This window comes from Ciona robusta, chromosome 3, assembly GCF_009617815.1.
Source record: "Ciona robusta chromosome 3, ASM961781v2".
NCBI classification, from domain to species: domain Eukaryota; kingdom Metazoa; phylum Chordata; class Ascidiacea; order Phlebobranchia; family Cionidae; genus Ciona; species Ciona robusta.
In genome coordinates this window covers 4,678,301-4,698,001 of record NC_143237.1, presented here as the reverse complement: position 1 = coordinate 4,698,001, position 19,701 = coordinate 4,678,301, and the positions used below count along the sequence as shown (strand labels likewise).

Genomic DNA, 19,701 nt, shown 5'->3' with positions numbered 1-19,701 from the left:
TCGTTCCCGTCACGCTCTGAAGGTAATAAAAAACAAACACTCGAACCATCGCTATAGAAGGTAGCGTCAAACCTGTTATGAATTTCACACGATTTGTTTTAGACACAATGTTTTGCTTGCACTATGTCCAAAATAGTTGAATAAAGCCTACGATAAGTTTGGTTCATTGTTTACCTGGTTACAAGACCAGAAACTTTTCTAAAAATAAAATTATTCCAAAAGTGGAAAATTCTTTTACATATAGAAGCGAGGGGAAAGACGGTTCCCTTAAACACATATTACCAAATATTTTAAAAAACAAACGGTATTTGGGTTATATTACGAATTAGTACTATCATTCCGTTGTTAATTTACAATCACTCTTTTTTTTATTCTATATCTTGTCATTGTGTCAGTATATTGTATTTAAATTACCTCTAATGTATGAATTATTAAATTAAAAACAAGCCTTTAAAAATTCGCAATAAAAAATCCAAAAAACTACAATGTGGGAGAAAAGACGGGGAAACATGAAATATATTTTATAGTTTTCTGAAACTTGTAGTTGTCATACCGAAATTACCCCACTGTGCTAGTTTCTTTGCTATAAAAATGTATATATATATATATAGTAGAGTGGGGGGAGATGGGACACTGAAGAAGCACATGTTGCCAAATATCTCCGAAATCAAAATACATGGCGGTTTTTGGTGATATAACAAATTTGTACTATCATTCCTTTAATAATTGACAACAATTCAATAAATATATTAAACCACACGAGGAGGTATTTAGTGGTTCACACAACGGGTGCACTTTTACGAATTCGAAAGGACACACGATAAGACAGGACAGTTTAATACGTCCGGCGCCATGGCGTAGTGGTTATAGCGCGCCTGCCTCTAACCCAGAGGTAATGGGTTCAAGGCTCGTCGCTGCTACCATTGTGGGCGTATGTGTCATTGAGCAAGACACTTAACGGCAATTGCTCCAACCCAGTGGTCACTAATGGGTTGTCCAAATTATCAGCCATACATAAAAATGAAAAAAAAATCCAAAAAAATAATCACTCACAAAGTAACTTACTTGGTAACTCGTAAGCTGGCGCGAGGTGCACACCCGTGTTATAACGACTGTCGTTTTCCGGCCACGCGAGGATAATTTAAGTTACATTCATTCATTCAATACCATTGTTAATTTTGTTTAATAAGTAAACTTATTAAGAGGAATACACAAAACAATACGAAATAATACTGTGCGCTTTAAGAACCTAGTTAAAACCAAAGTTGATAGAAATCGATGGACTTTTGTAAAAACATTCTTTTTCTTGCACTGTTGCAATAGTTTTTAACTTGTTACATACATTATATTATTGTATAAACATTGTGTTGTTTGAACGTTAATGGGTATTGTTCAAACATGAATTGATAAATATTGTATCCTAAAAATGCGTATAAACTCATACGCTAAATATATTGTATCTTAGAAATGCGTATAAACTCATATAATATACACTGTTGCGACATTATTTTCGCACAAGCTACTTCTCATAAATTATCTACAAGTGCAAATGACTGAATTTCAAATATATTTTCCATCATACGTTATCTTGTTATTATATTAGTATATTACATTTAAATCCCCTGAGGTATAAACTATTAAATTAAAAGCTAACCTTATAAAGTTTGGCAATAAAACCTACGAATTTACAATGGGGGAAAGTTAGGCCTCCAAATTGAAATATATCAACAATAACAGCATTTTGCAAGTTGTAGTTGACCTACCAAAATAAACCGACTGTGATAGCTTTTACCATAACCATGTAAACTTTATATATAGTATTGTGGGGAAAGATGGGACACCTTTTGACTGTATTTTCTCTTTTCATTTTAATAGTAAACGAAGAACATTCAAAGAATTATAAAACTATATCCTCATCATTTCTGGGAATTTTGGATATTGGGAGAGTGTGGGTTAATGCACAAAAACAAAAAGAAAACAGAACGCGCAACTGCCCAAAACCGTGATACATTCTTTTTTCTATTCACGTGACCGTCTACCTTGTCCCCAATTCGGTTCGTCTTCGTTGTAAAAGATAGGCGCACATATAGGTTTTGGAAAGTTTTAGCAGTTTATTTTAGAAAACTACACCAACTATTCTAGTTTATTAGGCCAGTTTAGTTATTTGTGAAGTTAACGCTTACAGTTTAGCGCGTTTCTCGTTTTTAAGTTTACCGCTCAATTTTACACATATTCCTTTATAAACCTTCAATCCTTATACGTCTTAAGTTTCATGAGTTATAATACATGAATAAATGCATTCTACCTCTTGCTCCACAGTCACTAATGGCGACTGAAACCCGCGTTGTTGGTTACTTCTGATTTGTTTTTGATCGATCTCAGTCGACCGTTGCAGTAAAACGATTATTTAATACTGTGCTAATTAGTTTAACATACGACTCATTAACAGATCATCACTCTCTTTTTTCACAAGTGGGCGCTCAATGTTTTATTATTATTTTTAAAAAATACACAAAGAAACACTTTAAATTGTTAATAAGTGTAAAACAAATTACTTAAATACTGAAAATACCATTATAAATATATAAAACACTAAGAACATCTTTCCCGAATTAGGTAGGTTATATACGCTCTTTCATTCTATCGTCTGCTCTGTGGTGTAAAGGTTAGCGTGCCATCGTATAATCTCTTTTGTTTCGTTCTTACCGGGTTCGAGTCCCGCACAGTGCAGTTTTTTTCTAAGTGTTTTTTTTTGTGTGATTAGCACGAGTTAGGGGTTAGGGGGTTGGGGTTAGGGTTAGGTTTAGGGGTTAGGTTTAGGGGTTAGGTTTAGGGGTTAGGTTTAGGGGTTAGGTTTAGGGGTTAGGGGTTAGGGGTTAATAAAATATTGAAATACTAAACCAATACACGTTTTATATGTCACAAAAACGACGTTTTTGTTAAAAGTCCCCAGAAAATAATAATAAAAAAATGAGCGCCAACTTGTGAAAGAAGAGAGTGATAATCTGTTAATGTGTCGTATGTATTAGTTTATACCGTGCTCACGCATTAGGTCTATGATCTCTTGTTTCTGTGGTCATAGTTAGGTCACGCATTATTGCACACAGTTTATTCAAATAATAAATAAGCGTCTATGGTTACCTACCAGTACCACTGGTCAAAGTCAAAGTTAGTATAGACCGCTCGAGTCCGCCATTACGGAGCCCACAGAGCGTAGATCGCCTATACAATTGCATGGTCGGCATGTGTTCATTTAGTTCTTGTAAGCGATACAAAGTTAGAAAACACGTATAGCGGTTGTTTTAACATTTAAAATATAATTTCTAATATAAATCTTGTTATATAATATTAAATCTAAGAATTAATGTGAAGTAAATTAATATTTTGACTGGTTTTCGGCGTACAGTGTGGTTTAACAGGGTAATTTACGTTGGCGATTAAGACTAGCAGCAATCAGCTTACTTTACATAATAGTATATGATCATACCTACGAATCGACTGAGCCATTCTTTACTACATTTATAAACCAACATGAGTGGACATGCAGCTCCAAACTGCTTAAGTACTAGCAGATAAGGTGTTCGCGTTTTCCAATTTCATAAAGACCCGTAAAGTACTAATTCAAGCAGAGGACCAAAAATAGTAACTCAGTATTGTTTTCCTCAATGTCACTTTGATATTGGGCCAATTTTACAAAGATACCTTAAGTTTCGTTGCCGGGTATACGTGTTAAGTTTGTGAGCCAAAAAGTAAAATCACGGCAATTTACATGCAAAACTACAGCCAGATACATCAGTTTATGGTAATGTTATGCGTTTTTGTTTATATTTTTATATTTTAAACATGTTCTTTTATGTTTTTGGTTAGTAAACTTGATATTGTCTGTTTTTTTACTCTTTAATCGATTGAGTGTTCAATAAAAGTTGAATATTTTTGTGAGGTTTATTATTATGATAAAATATAACATTAGTAGAAAGCCATTTTTACGCGCAGAAGTGCTTGGTTTTTAAAAAATCGCAATATTTAAACGAAAAACAGCACCCAGCAATGATAAAATGCTATGCCGTGGGCTCCGTAATGGTGGCGTCTATGACGTCATAGACGCGCGACAATGGAAAACAAGACTCGTTGTTTTACAATCCGTTTCCTAACTTGGTCTATACTAACTTTGCCACTGGTATACGTTATATAAAAGCAAAGAGATTAAAACCATCTCTTTGTATAAAAGTGTTCTTTAGTTCTTACTGATACCCGCTGTTCAATTTCATGACTATAACGTGCATGACGAACGTTATATAATACTTTTTTTTTATATAATACTTTTGTGCCGTTACATATTACTATTGTACGGTACCATAATAAATCGTTAAAGCATGTCAGGAGAATTACAGTAATAAAGCATGTTTTTGCACCTCTTTGAAGTTTATTTTTAACACGAACCCCCGACTTTTTTTCAAAAAAAATTAAGTGGATACCAGTGACGTCTAAGAAACAGTTTGAAACCAAAATTTCACTGAAAAAAATGGCATTGTTAAAAAATCAGGAAGAAATTTATTTTCAACTTTCAAGTTTATTGGAACGAACAGACATTGCAAGTTCTTCATTTGTTTTGTCTAGTGTGGCAATGAAGTGTGACGAAAAGGTGATATTTTATTTTAAACTCACATTCTTAGTTTCATGATATATTTGTATTCAATTGCATGCTGAAAGCTGAACAACATTGCACCATTTGTTATGTGCAACATGCAAGTAAAGTTGAATTGTAATTTCATGTTCACTTTAAGCTGCTAGAGGAATTCATGAACGACAAACCAGATGTCACTGATAAAAACTTTCGAATTTTTGTTCAAGCTCATTTATATACTGCTTCATTCTGGGGGTTTTTTGATGTTGCTCACGCTCTTATTCAACAAGGAGCAGGTAATTAAACAACACTGCCCCTTCATACTAGGCATATAATCAATTTAAAGTTAATGTTATAAAAAAGTCTTATATGGTAGACCATGGCCTACTCAATACACGGCCTAGGAATACACCGAAACTGCTCCGAAAATAAGAGGCCTATTGACGCGAATAATGCCCATTATAATACATTGTTACGTCACGGTTTTATGAATGGATTTCCTTCATTTTGAATGCAGTTTGCAGTTGTTGTTAGGTTCAATACCAGTTCTAGGTTGTTTTAACTTACAGTTTATCACTGAACGTGTCGCAGGTATATTTTCTTGTTTAGTTAAAATCATACCAGACGTATAAAGCAGCGCAAAGGGTTTATTAGTATATAAATATCAGTTTATTAAGCATAAAGAGAGACGAGCAATCAGATTCAGTTTACCAACACAGAAAACCTACGTTTTGATTATATTTAATTTAGTAGACAGGCATTTGGCAAGTTTTATAATGCGGCACACCTTTATAATTTTATTTAGATTAAATTCTAAGCCACCAGAATTATTAAGCAAGCTATTTAAGCATGGTCAATAGGTGTTCCGTAGTTGGATAAAAATATTTGGATAAGGGTACCATCTGTGCATGTTATGATCATGAAGAAGTGGCAAGAAGATCTTCAGGAAGGAAGACTAGTCAAATTTAAACAGCGACAAAGGTCTAAAGTTAGACACAACACTTAAGTACGAAGGGAGGCTATCGTGAGTTTGTTTGTATTATACAGTCTTAATTTATGATGTGCTGTATGACCCATTTTTTGACCTCGAGGAAGAGCCTCTGTCCTGCTTTAACAAAGAAAACCTCGAGTAGAAAATGGGTTATGAGCAGCAGAACAGATCAAGGCATAAGCACCTTGAGACAAAAGGCTAATGCTTGTGTTTATCCAATATCCTATACTGTTATCCTATATACCTATATATTAAGGACCGATTTTAAAAGTCCACAACGGACATATCAATTAACTTACTTGTTGTTACTGCGGTGTTGTTTTGCTAGATATGCATAGGCTGTCTTAAAAATCTTCTGTTTTAAGCCAAATACTATTTTCACTCAGCGACTGAGCCAAACTAAACTGTCGGTAAAACTTACTTGTATGCCGCACGTGGTTAAAAGTAACTCCTATCTGTTCAGTCATGCTTAAACATTTATAAAAAATATAAGATGTTGATAAAATAACCCGAAAAATAAGGTAATTTAACCGGGAATGGTAAATAAACTGTTATTTGATTCCATAACTACAGTCAGACAGCAAAATCCATTCATAAAACCGTGACGTAACAATGTATTATAATGGGCATTATTCGCGTCAATAGGCCTCTTATTTTCTGAGCAGTTTCGGTGTATTCCTAGGCCGTGTATTGAGTAGGCCATGGGTAGACCTAATAAAAGTCCCTTCTATAACTTGAAATGTATAAGATCAAGGTTCTAAAATGAAAAAATAATTCCTGGGTAATTTCCAGATGTTAACCACAAAAACACATCAACTTTGTGGACACCACTCCATGCTGCTTGCTTTCAAGAGCATGAAAAAGTAAGTTAACCACATGATGGGAATAACTTCTGGCCATGTATTTAAATGTTTTTATTCCATTATTTTTAGTTGATTGTTCTTTTACTTGAGAGTGGAGCAAATATTTACTCACTTGACAAAGATGGAAGAAGTTGTGTTGATATTGCATCTGTATCAAATAAAGTGTGGAGCCATTTTTCTGACCTGGGTTGTAAAAGGTGAATAACTTGGTAGACCACTGTACAGGTGCCATGGCAGTTGTGCTCAGCTCTCATGCCTTTTTACTAGTCTGACGTAGGCTACAACGCTGCTACCGTTGTTGGTATGCGGGAATTGCTCAAACCCAGTTGTTATGGCTACCATAGCAATTATGATTTGTCAAAATTTTCAGACATACATTACGAAAAAAATGTAAAAACTCCAAGAACATAATCATCTATAAAGTTACATACATGATAACTCTAAACCAGTGTTTCCCAATTTGTTGTGGCATTTACAAATGTAAATGTTATCTGTGTAACAGAAATCTCTATTTTAGAACACCTGATGCTCTGTTGATTAAGAAAGGCTTGCTGCAAAACTCAGTAAATGTAATGAAAGACAACTTCCAAATGGATCTTCATACAAAGAGTGGCATTAAACTGGCAAGTTTATTAGTTTGGCAATTTTTAATGATTATGAAATATAGGTTTGTAATCAAACAGATAGACATAGTCCCTTGAAATATGCCTTGTTTAACATGGTTTAAAACAAACGATCGGCAGCCCGAAGTATAAATTTGCAAATAAATTTATTCTGCTCATATTCTTAATGTTCCGAGTAATTCCATATGAAAAATTGGTTATCAGTTTTTATCATGTTAGAATATTTTTTCTTGCTTTTTCAAAAGAAACCCATTGGAAGCAAAACAAAACAACACAATTATTTTAATCAAATTAGTTAATTTGGTTTGTTTGTAACAAAACACAGCCTGTATTTTGATACATGTATCTCTCTCAATAGGTGAATTTATTCTTTGTTTTTTGGAATCTTAATTAAATTAATTTTATATTTTAGATTGAGTATACGCCACCCCAATCTAGTCGGTTTAAGAAATCTGTAAATTCATGTAAGTTAATTTTTGCTTAGTTTCAAATATAAAAAATATTATCTCGATAAAATGGTGATCAGTACAAGCATATTATGTCACCATCCTAAATAACTTGTTGTTTTGTTCAATTTTAACAATACTTAATTGGAGGTTTATCACATGATTGGGTCAATTGTCTATTTTAAAGTCACTTGTCTAATTAGCAAGAAAGCTGATACAGGAAATCCTAGCGGCCATTTCTGATACCTTCTATTGGTGCCACTAACGTAAAGTTTGGACACTGTTCCAACTAGACCCCAGCGTACCGATTCTAAAATAAACTTTTAATATATCAAAAAAATATTATTTGCGAATAACAATAGCGATACGAAGTACCAAAAAAATAAAACTTTATTTTCTTTAAACAGGGGGAAATTTGGGTGTTGAATATAAAGAGTATGGTCATAACTTGATTCATATTGAATTTTGAAATGTTTTTGCGGAAAATATTACTTACACACATATCCATGTAGGTCGCTATTATGTTATTTCTATAAAAAAAATAATTTTGTTCACTTTATAAATATAACTGTTCGTCATGAAAATATATTTATGAAATCTTCTAGCAATCCAGTTTTGAACTGGTTATAGCGCTAATTTTTCCAAATACACATCTAGAAACCTTTTTGTTTTTGTAGCCACAGAGATGCAAGCTGCATTAGGTGGAGATGTGTTAGCTGGTAATGATATTACACCAAGACAAAACACCTCATCATCTCGATCTGTGTCAAAGTCTTCAATGTCAAGCTTACTACAGTGGAAATAATATTTCTGTACCTCATAATTATTCATCAAAGTCTCTACAATGATGATGATTCTTAATTTTGATGTACTAACAACCAGAAATTTCAAAGACTATAAAATTCACTGTGTATATGTCAGCTTTTAATGTTTTTATTTTTTTTGTATACACCTATTTATTGGTTGTTCGTCTTTTGCGTAACGTCAGCGGGTGCATTCATACGTCGGACGGTATCGTAATATATTCGTTCCATGGCGCCATCTATGATTCGTTCCGCTTAATATATTTGTACCGGGCGATATTGCGTATGCTCCGAGACGCTACGCAGGTCGAAGCAAATACACTGACCAACCGGTGTCGCAGAATTCTGGTTCCCCTAAAACTGCTTCGCATTGGCTACTTAACTTATTTTATGAGAAATCTAGAACTCTGCTTCCGAATAAAAATAACAGTTGTTAGATGCGACATATCTTGTACATTTTTTAAAGATTTATCTTCTTAAAAAAAGTTGTAACATACGATATTTTAAAGTATATTGAGGCGTATGAACACTACCGTTAATACGTCATCAACATATTTTTACATAAAATAAACTATCTAAAAACATGAATATATGTGTGTATTCAAGTAATCTTCGTTCGGTGTCGTGATATATTCGTTCCGATTGATATATTTGTGCCAGGCTATTGCGCATTCGTCGAGACGCTACTGCGCATGTCCAGTACCTCAGAACAAATACAATAACGAGCTCTAATAAATACGTAGCCTACCGACTAATAAAAGTTCCGGAAAAACTAATACAAAACATATTCTACTGTCTGTCCGGCGCCGTGGCATATAGGTAGCGCGCCTGCTTTTAACCAAGAGGTGATGGGTTCAAGGCTCGACGCTGCTACCATTATGGGCGTACGCGCCCTTAGGCAAGACACCTAAAAGCAATTGCTCCAACCCAGTGGTCACTAATGGGTTGTCCAAATTGTCAGCTATACATCAACAAATCAACGCCTACAAAGTAACATACATGGTAACTTGAAGCTGGCACGAGGTGTTAAACCCGTGTGATATTGTCGTTTTTCTGGCCATCACGCGAAGATATTTATCTGTACCGTTGGCGTCGCTATGATTCATTTTTAGGTGTTACGTAGCGCTATAACATTATTAAAGCTGAATCGATAAAAAATCGACGAATATGTTTGTTATGACGAGTATTAATATTCATTAATATTTTTATTTATTTGTTAAAATTTTGTTTTAAAATCGGTACCGTAGCACACGTATAAGAAGATTTTAAAAGTTTACTATGATTTAGCGAGCATCAAAAAATAGCACCTTACTATTTCGCATTTTTTTACTTGTTCAAAATATACTGTTTCTATTTTACATATTTTTTAATATTTAAAAACAGTATATATATAGTAGGGTGGGGGAAGATGGGACACCTTTTCATTCTATTTTCTCGTCACATTTGGTAGTAAAAAAAATCAAATAATCATAGAAGTGTATCCTCCCGACTCCCAAATGCCGTTGTTAATTGTTTAAAACACGATCTAAATATTTGGGTATTATGTGCCAAAGATGTCCCATCTTCCCCCACCCTACTATATATATCTTTAAAACGAAATGTACAAAATATGTCGCATCTATAATAAATGGTATTTTTAGTCGGAACCTGAATTCTAGATTTCTCATAAAATAAGTTGTACGTAGCACATGGGAAACAGTTTTCCAGGGCTCTATACTAACTTTGTTCTAGGAATCTAGGGGAACTAGATTTCTGCGACACCGGGCGCTATTGCCCATGTGCAGAAGGTTGGAAACGCTCCGGGCACGACGTCTATATACGTTGAAATTTTGTTTTGCCATTTAAAGACGAAAAGGTTGAATACGTTATATCAAACCTAGAATAAGCAAGTACTATTAAAATAATTGTTCCAGATTACTTTAATGGACATATTTTACTGGTGCTGGTAAAGATGTTAATCAGTTGATAAAAGAAGATTGTCGATTACAATGAATAAAAGAAAAGTAAGTTGCATGATGTATTGAAAGAATGATTAATCGGCAAAAGTGACGCGAAATATGTAGATGGTGAATAAGTTGTACATTAGTATGATGCAAAAGTGTATTTAATATGATTTGGCCGCACCCAATATATCACAACACCGGTGTTGTCCTAGCAGACAACTTTCCGCTCGCAATAATAAACGGAAGTGTCATTTTTGGATATGTGGTTGCGCTTTAAACATATCCCAAAACATCGACCGAATTCTTTCAAATAGGGTGATGAAGACCTTAGTCGGTTCTTTCCAGTAGTAATGCCACAATCATAAAATTTGGTTTGGAATCTTTGTCTGGCAATTAATTGACTAAAAAAGTCAAATGAGAAATAAACTGAACTTGTTTTATTTCAACAAAACCAAGAATGGGCTTGCAACCAAATGAACACCAACAATAACCATGTTTAACGAACGTTAGATTCCCAATCAATTAAATAGTGAAAATTAAAAGATGTTAAGTTTAAAATAGGTTTTTTTAAGTAATGCAGTACCAAATGTTATAAAAAAGCACCCTATAAAATGCCATTATAAATTGTACAGCATTTTGTAAAAAATGTTGAATTAAAGTAATATTTAAAAAGTAATATTTAAAAATAACACATTTAAAGCTTAATAAAACTTACATAATACTGTGAATACAAAATGATAAAAGTACTTTAAAAGCTTTATGTACCACATTTAGTTCTTTTGGTAAAAATGCATTAAAATATGAATATATTTTACAGTAACAAATTAAGAAATCGGACCATATCAACCAAAGCAAATAAAAACGATATACGTAAAAAAATATGACACACAAATGTAGGTAAGCATGAACAAAAATATTTGCAACACATGGTATACGAAAAGACACGAATCGGCAGATCTGAAAGTTCGGATTACAGTCAACTTTGATAAAATAGTTTTGCACTCGTATTGCATTGCTGGGTGAAAATCTGCAGCTTACACCAAAGAAAAAACTGAAATTTGGATTGTTTGGTGGGCTAGTTAGTTGACAGCAGTTCAGATAAAAACTTGCAATCAGTCCTGAGCGAAACGGGAGCCGGGCTTAGGAGGGGAGTACTAAAGGAACAAAAACACATTTAATCAACCTGATTTGGGGTTAACAGAATGAAGGAAATCAGTGGTAAATTAAAAAATAAAACCAATAAAGCAGATGCAGCAGCCGGGCAAGTATTGCAGGAATTAAAATTGATCCGCATGCAAGATAGATAATGACATTAACATTACAAATGTCATGTAAGTGGTTTGTGAAAATGAAAGATTTGCAAATTACTCTCAGCAACTTCTACATGTCGCTCACCGGAGGGGGTTGCTGGTCAAGCAAGTTCACGTTCTCCTCAGATCTTCGGAAAAAGCTTAGTGTGTTTGTGGCAGCTGGAAGGTTGGTTGTTGAAAGGTTGCTGCTGATGCGACGAGAGTATCTCTCCTCAGGAGCAACATATAGAGGATTGTTGGTGCGACTTATCACTGGACGATGCTCCACATTGGTTGGAGGAAGAAACACGTCATCCAGGTCAAGGTCACTGTCATTGTTACTACCACGAAGGAAAATATGTAAGTGTGAATAATAAATATTATACATTTATTCCTTCAGGCGTGGCAATTCTAGAAGTTAAAACAATTCGCTATCTTATTTTTTTACATAATAAACTTAAATGCTGTAATATATTTTAGACAGTTGTTTATTGAATATATTAAAATATTTCTAAACCTACCCAGAATGCTTTGAAAATCGCTTCCAAGTTTTAGGTGCAGCACACAGCACAGCTGTAAGTGCAAGACAACAACCAAGTACAGAACATATGAGAATAAAAAGCCCTTCAAATGTTGACGTGCATATGGCTGGTATGAAATTATCCAAAGCTTTGTTCACAGATTTACATCCAAGATGACCAGACAGGGAGTTCAGCTCAGTAGTGAGATCTCTACTCAGTGCCATAATACTGTTCACTTTTTCCTAAACAAAACTCAAAATATTAATGGCGCTAATAAGTACACTGTTCCAGACAAAATAACGAACAATTTTTTTAAACTATATTTTTTTAACTTTTATTAATTTATACATTTTTGCAGTTTTATATGTTATTTGAATACAGTTTACTTTAATCAAACTGGATTTTTATGGTAAGATATATACAAAAACACCTCAACTTCTACATAATTACCGGTTTTAAATCTGTACATTTATTTTAAAATATATATATAAATTTATAAAAAAATACATGTATTATAAATTGAATAAACATGTAAGATATAGCAAGTGAGAATAGAGATATATAGAAATAAATTGCAAAAGAACATCTTTAAAAAAAGAAACTCTGGCTAATACTGTGTCCAAGCAAATGGGACGATTCACATCCAACACCAATCAATTATTTATGGAACACATTAAAGCTATAATCACAAGGCACCTCTTGGTTAGTATCATAGCTTTCAATAAGAGAAGAGAATTGTTGGACTACGTCCAAAGCTTCTTCCACAACTGAAGCAAATGGATCTACACTCCCTATTTCTTGAGAACAGTTGAGATAATAATTTGCAGTTGCTTCATTCATGTACAGTTTGCTGACAGCTTGGTCGCGTACGTAAGTGTATGGATCCATACATAAATCCCCAACCGCCTGTCAAAGAAATAAATACACCCTACTCACCTACTGCATATTCAACCAGTAAAAATAAGAAAAAAAGACATATCAGACTTTATTGTTTTAACCAACTTACCACATCCACCATAAAGTCACATCCAATGTATATGTAACATATAACAAGACACATCAATCCAATGAAGGTAGTTCTACAAATCACATGTAACATGCGTTAGATACAAAACAAGACATGCCATAAATCCTAAAAGCCTTGCTATAAGCCAACCTTATCCAATGTTATAAATGGCTTATCTTGTTAAGGAGATATAGAGAACTTTTTATTACTTTTAACCCATGGACTATAGTTTAAAACAGATCGGGATATTTGGATATCTTATATTAGGCTACATAAATACAGTCTACAGAGTAAAAAGATGGCTTACGTAACAAGAAGGCATTTGGATCTGAAGCAAACACCAGCAAGGCCAAGTAAACACACGAGCCCAATAACTCCCAGTAGTGAGAAAGTAATAATCGTCCTTTGAAGAAAATAATAAACCGTTATAAGACATTTACAATAAATTGGAATGGGGGAAGAATAACAGAATATGTAATTCACAACTACCATCATTTGTGTACTTATTATAATCAAAGAATTATTCAGGGTCATTGTTATTCGGTGGATGCAAAAATATAAATAAATTATGTATCACCTTGCCAAAAAAGACAACATCATGAGAATGCATAATGTTCATTTTAGAGTTTTTGTGCAAAGACAATGAGTAACAAACTTGTTTTCGGGAATTTACTGTTACTGGAGAAGTGGAGAACATTTCTCCTTACTCTGTGTGAAACTAATCACTATAATATGAAACACACTTTTGAGTAATAAACATGTGATGATGTAAATGGGTGAGTGAGTCAGCAGATAAATATGCCAAAGCAAAGTCCAAACTACATGAAAATGCTGCACTGCTGCATTTTCTGTTGGCATTACATTTTTATTCAAATGGAAAACTGAGGCATATCTATATAAACATATCAGCACAAAAACCACATATTACAAAACTCTCATAATTTAAATATGAAAGTACAGTAGTCGAGCATTATAAAAGAAAAACAACTGAAATACCAATAAGGTTGAAATTTGCAGAAAGTTTTCTTCACAAATCTTGTTAAAAAAACAAGTATCGTAAAAAAACTCAAATAGTTAACAATAACAAATAATTACCACAGGCCATGTAATCCACCAACAAATCAACAATTACGGTCTAGATATTTTATTGGTGGAATGGTGGTTCCTTTTATATATGTTGTAACCAATGACCATACCAATACTATATGTGGGTACTGGTTTGTGGTTATATCTATCTTGTATCACATCTCATACCAAAAATATACACATGCTATTAACTAGCACACAAAATTTAACTTTAAGGTAAAGTGAATTTTGCTTTTAGATGTGCTCGTGTGTACATAAACCATGAACATGAACTGATGAACAAACAATTAGTGTCCATATAAGCAACAAGCGAACAACCAATATTTGTAAAAAGACTTTGTGCATTGATATATCATCATAAAACAAATAATATTTGACCAAACCAAACTAATAATGAGATGAACTCAGCTGACAGCTCATTAGTATTGAGTTAGATTATACATTATTGTATGCACAAGCCCATTATTACAAAATGGGTTTTTGAAATACATAATACAACTCCATACAGAATGATTGTTGATAAGTTACTCAGTTTAAATACAAAAGCTGCAAAAACAATCTTTATTTTTTGTTTTAGAGATTCCTACCTGTAGTTTTCAACGACTCTCAGAAGTTCAATGGTCCATTCCACCCTATCATTCGCTCCTTCAGTTTGTTGGAGGTTAAAATCAAGTTTATCACTCATCTCTGACAATGATTCTTGCACAGAAAGTGTTCCTGATGTATCAATTTCCACAGCAAACAGTTGATTTGTTTGGGCATTGATTTCACTAAGTAACATAGATATGTCTTGCACCTGTGTTGAAGTATTTCTCGGTTAAGTATATATTCTTAATTTGACACAAAACTTTTATTTACTATACACTTTGAAAAAAAAATGTGATTTTAGGTCCATAATACTATAGTTGAATCGAATACAACTAAGACTAATTGCTCTGTTTTACACAGAACTAGTATATGAATGTTCTAAAAATAAGTTAAAATCTTTTATGTGAAAATTAAAGGCAAAAATAAAGAAAATTAAAAAATAAAAGAGGGAAATTGTGAATAAATTTTCATGCCAATGAATGAAAAAGCAATCATGAAGTCTCAATCACCCATAGCTAATTTGGTTCTGGAGTGCCTGAGGCATGTATAGGTATTTAGTTATTAATTACACAATACCAGGATTTCAAACATGAAAGAATAAACTGAACCAAACCAGGCAAAAGTAAACAGTACGAGCAGCCCATGCAGAAAACTGTTGACACTTTCACTTACATCATCTGTTATTGTAGAAAAAGATTGGTTGATTTCATTTGTTGATTGAATAGCAGAGCGCATACCTTCATTGCATTGTATGCTTCCATATATTCCAACACTCACACCACCTCTGGTGATTACAAAAACATAAAATATATTAAGTGTTATTAATAACAAAAAAATATTAGGCATAGTCATGTGGGGTAAAAAAAGACAAAGTTTACAAACTTTTGGTGTTTTTTTCAAAGACTGTGTGAACATTATTTATCAAACATTGATGTCTAAAAAAAATTGATTTTAAGAAAATTTTAATATTTGATTAGAGATTTTGTACTGTTTTTTTTAGTTTTCCAGGCTTGGGGTCCATTTTTACTTAAAACACTACGTTGTTTTATTACTCCATTTGACTAAATACAAAGCCAAAATTAACAGTTTTCCAAAAAACTATTTATCTGCTGTTGGGATTGTTGGCAGGGGCGCAAGGAACTGTTTTGAAGTAACATTACGGGTCCCTTTTTAGCAAACACGCACCTAGACAGAAAAAGCTAAAACGAAAACACACGCATTGCATTCGATATTACATTCCTTTGCTTGAAATTGGAACATTTTTACCTTTAATTGTTATGTCATATGTCCCAATGCAACCTAACCGTCCATTAAAACCTTTCACAATATTAAAATCGGGAGAAATGGCCCACTGACTATCCAACCACGAGATTAAAACATTGTCACATTTTACGCTCTACGCTGGGTTAAGAAATAAAGGAAGACGCATGCAATACCATACATTCCACACTTAACAAACGAACCTATCGTTGGGAAATTACTTTTGTGAAACCAATAAAATGTTTAAGCTTCGGATTTTAAAATGATGTTATGTTACACTGTTACAGAACAAGTGTAAATCAATTTTAAATTACAAATTACATGTATAATGTGTAAAATTAATATCTTGCAACTCTACGATTCACGAAACTCTGGTTCTTGTGCGGTGCCAGGGAACAATTTTTTCGGCCAGTACGATACTTTGTCATACCATATTAGAATTTGTGTCAGTTCCAATTTACTGATAGCGTCACTTTTCGTTCTTATATTAGCACCACTTCAAACTGACATAACTGCGGTTTATCCGCATTCAAACTAATCACTATTGTTAGATTAAAATTATATCATAAACCAACAATCTCGTTTCTGATGTAACGTTTGTAATAGCTTATCAAAAGCCATTCTGATGTAAAAAAACATCACATTATGCACGATAATCATGCGTAAAACTTGCACCAATCATTCATCAGTTTATACTAATTTAGATTTGTCTTTTTAATAAAGTAACATTAGTTTTAATTCCCGCACAAAGTAGAATAGATATTAGTATGCACAACCAAAAAAGAATTATATCGTTATAGGTTGACTAATGACTGATCTAAATATCTAGATTATGGTACCCTTTTACACGCACCCGTTGGGCCACTGGGTGTTGGTTAAAAAGTAAATTAAAATAAGATGGCAAGCTCGACTAAAGTCGGTCTAGTCATTTTAAAATAAAACATGCAATTTAACTTACAATGTCAACATTATAAATGTGGTCATCATGCAGACACTACAGTAACAAGCAGAACTGTTGTTCTTGTTAGGTGTCGCTCTCTTGACAGCAACACAACAATAATAGAACAAAAACCCAATCATAGTAAGGAGAAGTATCACAATTGGCATAAGAGCGAGAATCGCCAAACTCTGAAAAATAATCGAAGACAGTTGTTTTATAAAAAGCAATCAATTTAAAGAGCCATACCAAAAAAATAAAAGTTTGTGTGGGTCTATTGATAGAAATGCTCAAATGTGATCTAGGTCCCGCAGTTGGTATAGGTCGAGTTAGGAAATTGTAAAACAATCAGTTTTGTTTTCCATTGTCCCTTTAAAATTTGCTTAATAGCGAAGTGATATTGAGGAAAACATACTAGCATAATATTGCTAGTAAAGCGTCCCGGGAAAATCACTTATTGGGTCACACCGATATTTTTTGAAGTAAACTACATAGAATTGTAACTTTTCTCTGTGTTTGTATTAGGACGCTATTAAAAACACATACAGTTGCTTGGAAACATTTGGTTTTTAGGTTACATGCATATAGATTGTGTTAGCTAATATAGCAGGATACTTCAACATGAAGCTAGTAGAGTTGCATACCAATTCATGTTGGATTATAACTGCTATAATGGTTTTGTAGATTTGTAGGTATGGACTTATACTATTACGTAAACTTAGCTAATTAGTTTTAATCGGTAACGTAAAAGTACCCTGTTTAACCACACTGTACGCTGAAAACCAGTCAAAATACTAATTTACTCCACATTGATTCTTAGATTTAATATTATTTATAACAAGATTTATATTAGAACTTTATATTTTAAATGTTAAAACAACCGCTATGCGTGTTTTCTAGCTTTGTATCGCTTACAAGAATCAAATAAACACAAGCCGACCAAGCATTTGTTTTGTATGGGCGATTCACGCTCTGTGGGATCGGTAATGGCGGCCACAAGCGTCGTTTCCTGATGTGACGTTGGGTCCCACCGAGTTGCAAACAACTAAACAGCTTCTGAAAAAAACGCTTGTCGAAACGAGCAGATTCAACCTTGGTCTTTTCCTCTTATGTACCAGTATTAAATTTTCAACACTTTTTATATTAAAATAATCATTTTGCCTCCCATTTTTTTATAGGAACTTCTATTTTATATACATTGTGAAACGGCCTAGTCATTTTTTCAGCAATAATCCTAGAAGCTTTTTTCTTTTTCAGAAACTTTGGTTATACCCCTAGATCACATTTGAGCATCTCTATCCATACACTAATTTTTTTTTTTTGTTGGTTTGCATAAAAATTTATATTGTATATAATATATATATAAAAGATTGCATTAAAATTTATATACATGAAAACAAGAGAAAAAGCCTTTTTCTACAATACTTTTATAAAACATACTCAACACAAATGCCTTAAGATTTTACAAACTGTTCCTAGAAATAAGACACTGCATGATAGGGTCTCTAATAAAACTACAGGTTCAAATATTTTGTTTATTTTGACCAGAAACACTACGCGGTCCTGGCCAATGGATGTCAAATTACTTTCCAAGTTTAACAAACCAACTTTTGGTCCAACGCTTCAAATGGTATTTCAGTTATGATCAAAACACCGCTATGCAGTTGCAAACAGTTTTGTGCAGTTGCAGATATTTTGGTTATTTGGATAACTCAAACACTATTTAAGGTATCGGACCAAAATTGGTTTGTTAAACTCGTATGGTGATTTGATATCTATTGGACGTGGCCGTGTAGCGTTTCTGGACAAAATAACCAATATATAACTGTTTGCAACCCATAGTCTTATTAGGCACCCCTAGGTCCCGCATGATATCCTAATTAACCACACAAACTTTAGCTTTGACAGTAAATAAAAAATAACGTATTATATATATATATATATATATATAAAATATTTAAACCTCAAGGTATTCTGAACTGTCCACGGTAAATGCAGGGTTTTGAAGTAGAACAAATTTAAACGTCAAATGTGGAAAGCTGTGAAGAATCCTGACCAGTGTGGAAGGACTATAATTATCCATGGTAAAGTTACAAGAAGCTATGCTGTGGTACAAATAAAAATAAGCAACCTGTACTACATTGTAATGAGCTAAAGAATCAGGGATGTGCTGAATTGTAAAAGCTCGCGTTCGCCAAGCGCCGAGCTCGGCACGAGCTCGAGTCCAAGCACCCGTCATTAAGGAGAAAGCCGTACGAGATGTGTTTTTATTTATTCAAGAAGTGTCGCTAATTAAAATAATACAGAACACGTGGTTTGCGGTTAAAGAGACATCTCGTTTCATGATTTTTAACAAAAACAAATATATATATATATTTAGTTAAAAATTATTTATAACTGTTGCCTGTCATACAGATATTTACGTCCAGTCAACGTTATCTCTGACGTGATATAAACGCTTTAGATATTGGTCTTGCACACTAATATCTATTAGGCTTTATGGGGTAAATTAAGACTAACATTACATTGTTTACAGACTGTATACTAAATTATACACGTATATTTAATAAATGAAACATTGGTGTAAGTTTTACGCATTTCCATCGTGGATAATGCAATGATTAATTACGTCAGAATAACTTTGATAAACCATTACGATTGTTACATCACAAACGAGATTGTTGAAAAACAATCGTGTTTTATTCGCTTCCATACGATCTG

General features: G+C 33.4%; 2 protein-coding genes across 3 annotated transcripts; one reads left to right on the top strand and one right to left on the bottom strand.

Moving 5' to 3' along the window:
• Positions 1-4,337: 4,337 nt before the first annotated feature.
• On the top strand, positions 4,338-8,793 carry LOC149738355 (uncharacterized). Of its 2 annotated transcripts, XM_089875651.1 has the most exons (8): positions 4,338-4,642; positions 4,785-4,920; positions 6,408-6,478; positions 6,548-6,675; positions 6,996-7,101; positions 7,514-7,565; positions 7,955-8,055; positions 8,225-8,793. In XM_089875651.1, exons 1-7 carry the CDS (start codon positions 4,523-4,525, stop codon positions 8,014-8,016), a joined length of 675 nt encoding a protein of 224 aa, XP_089731777.1. In that variant the 5' UTR covers positions 4,338-4,522; the 3' UTR covers positions 8,017-8,055; positions 8,225-8,793. The 2 variants fall into 2 exon arrangements, with proteins under 2 accessions (XP_089731777.1, XP_089731776.1); XM_089875650.1 differs by lacking the exon at positions 7,955-8,055 and having other exon boundaries at positions 4,342-4,642.
• A 1,922-nt stretch (positions 8,794-10,715) lies between these two features.
• On the bottom strand, positions 10,716-19,171 carry LOC149738354 (protein tweety homolog 3-like). Its single transcript, XM_089875645.1, has 10 exons — positions 18,944-19,171; positions 17,002-17,171; positions 15,456-15,567; positions 14,783-14,991; positions 13,417-13,512; positions 13,110-13,182; positions 12,800-13,009; positions 12,104-12,345; positions 11,689-11,923; positions 10,716-11,447 (listed from the first exon to the last, which is right to left on the bottom strand). Exons 1-10 carry the CDS (start codon positions 19,061-19,063, stop codon positions 11,406-11,408), a joined length of 1,509 nt encoding a protein of 502 aa, XP_089731771.1. The 5' UTR covers positions 19,064-19,171; the 3' UTR covers positions 10,716-11,405.
• Positions 19,172-19,701: the final 530 nt, after the last annotated feature.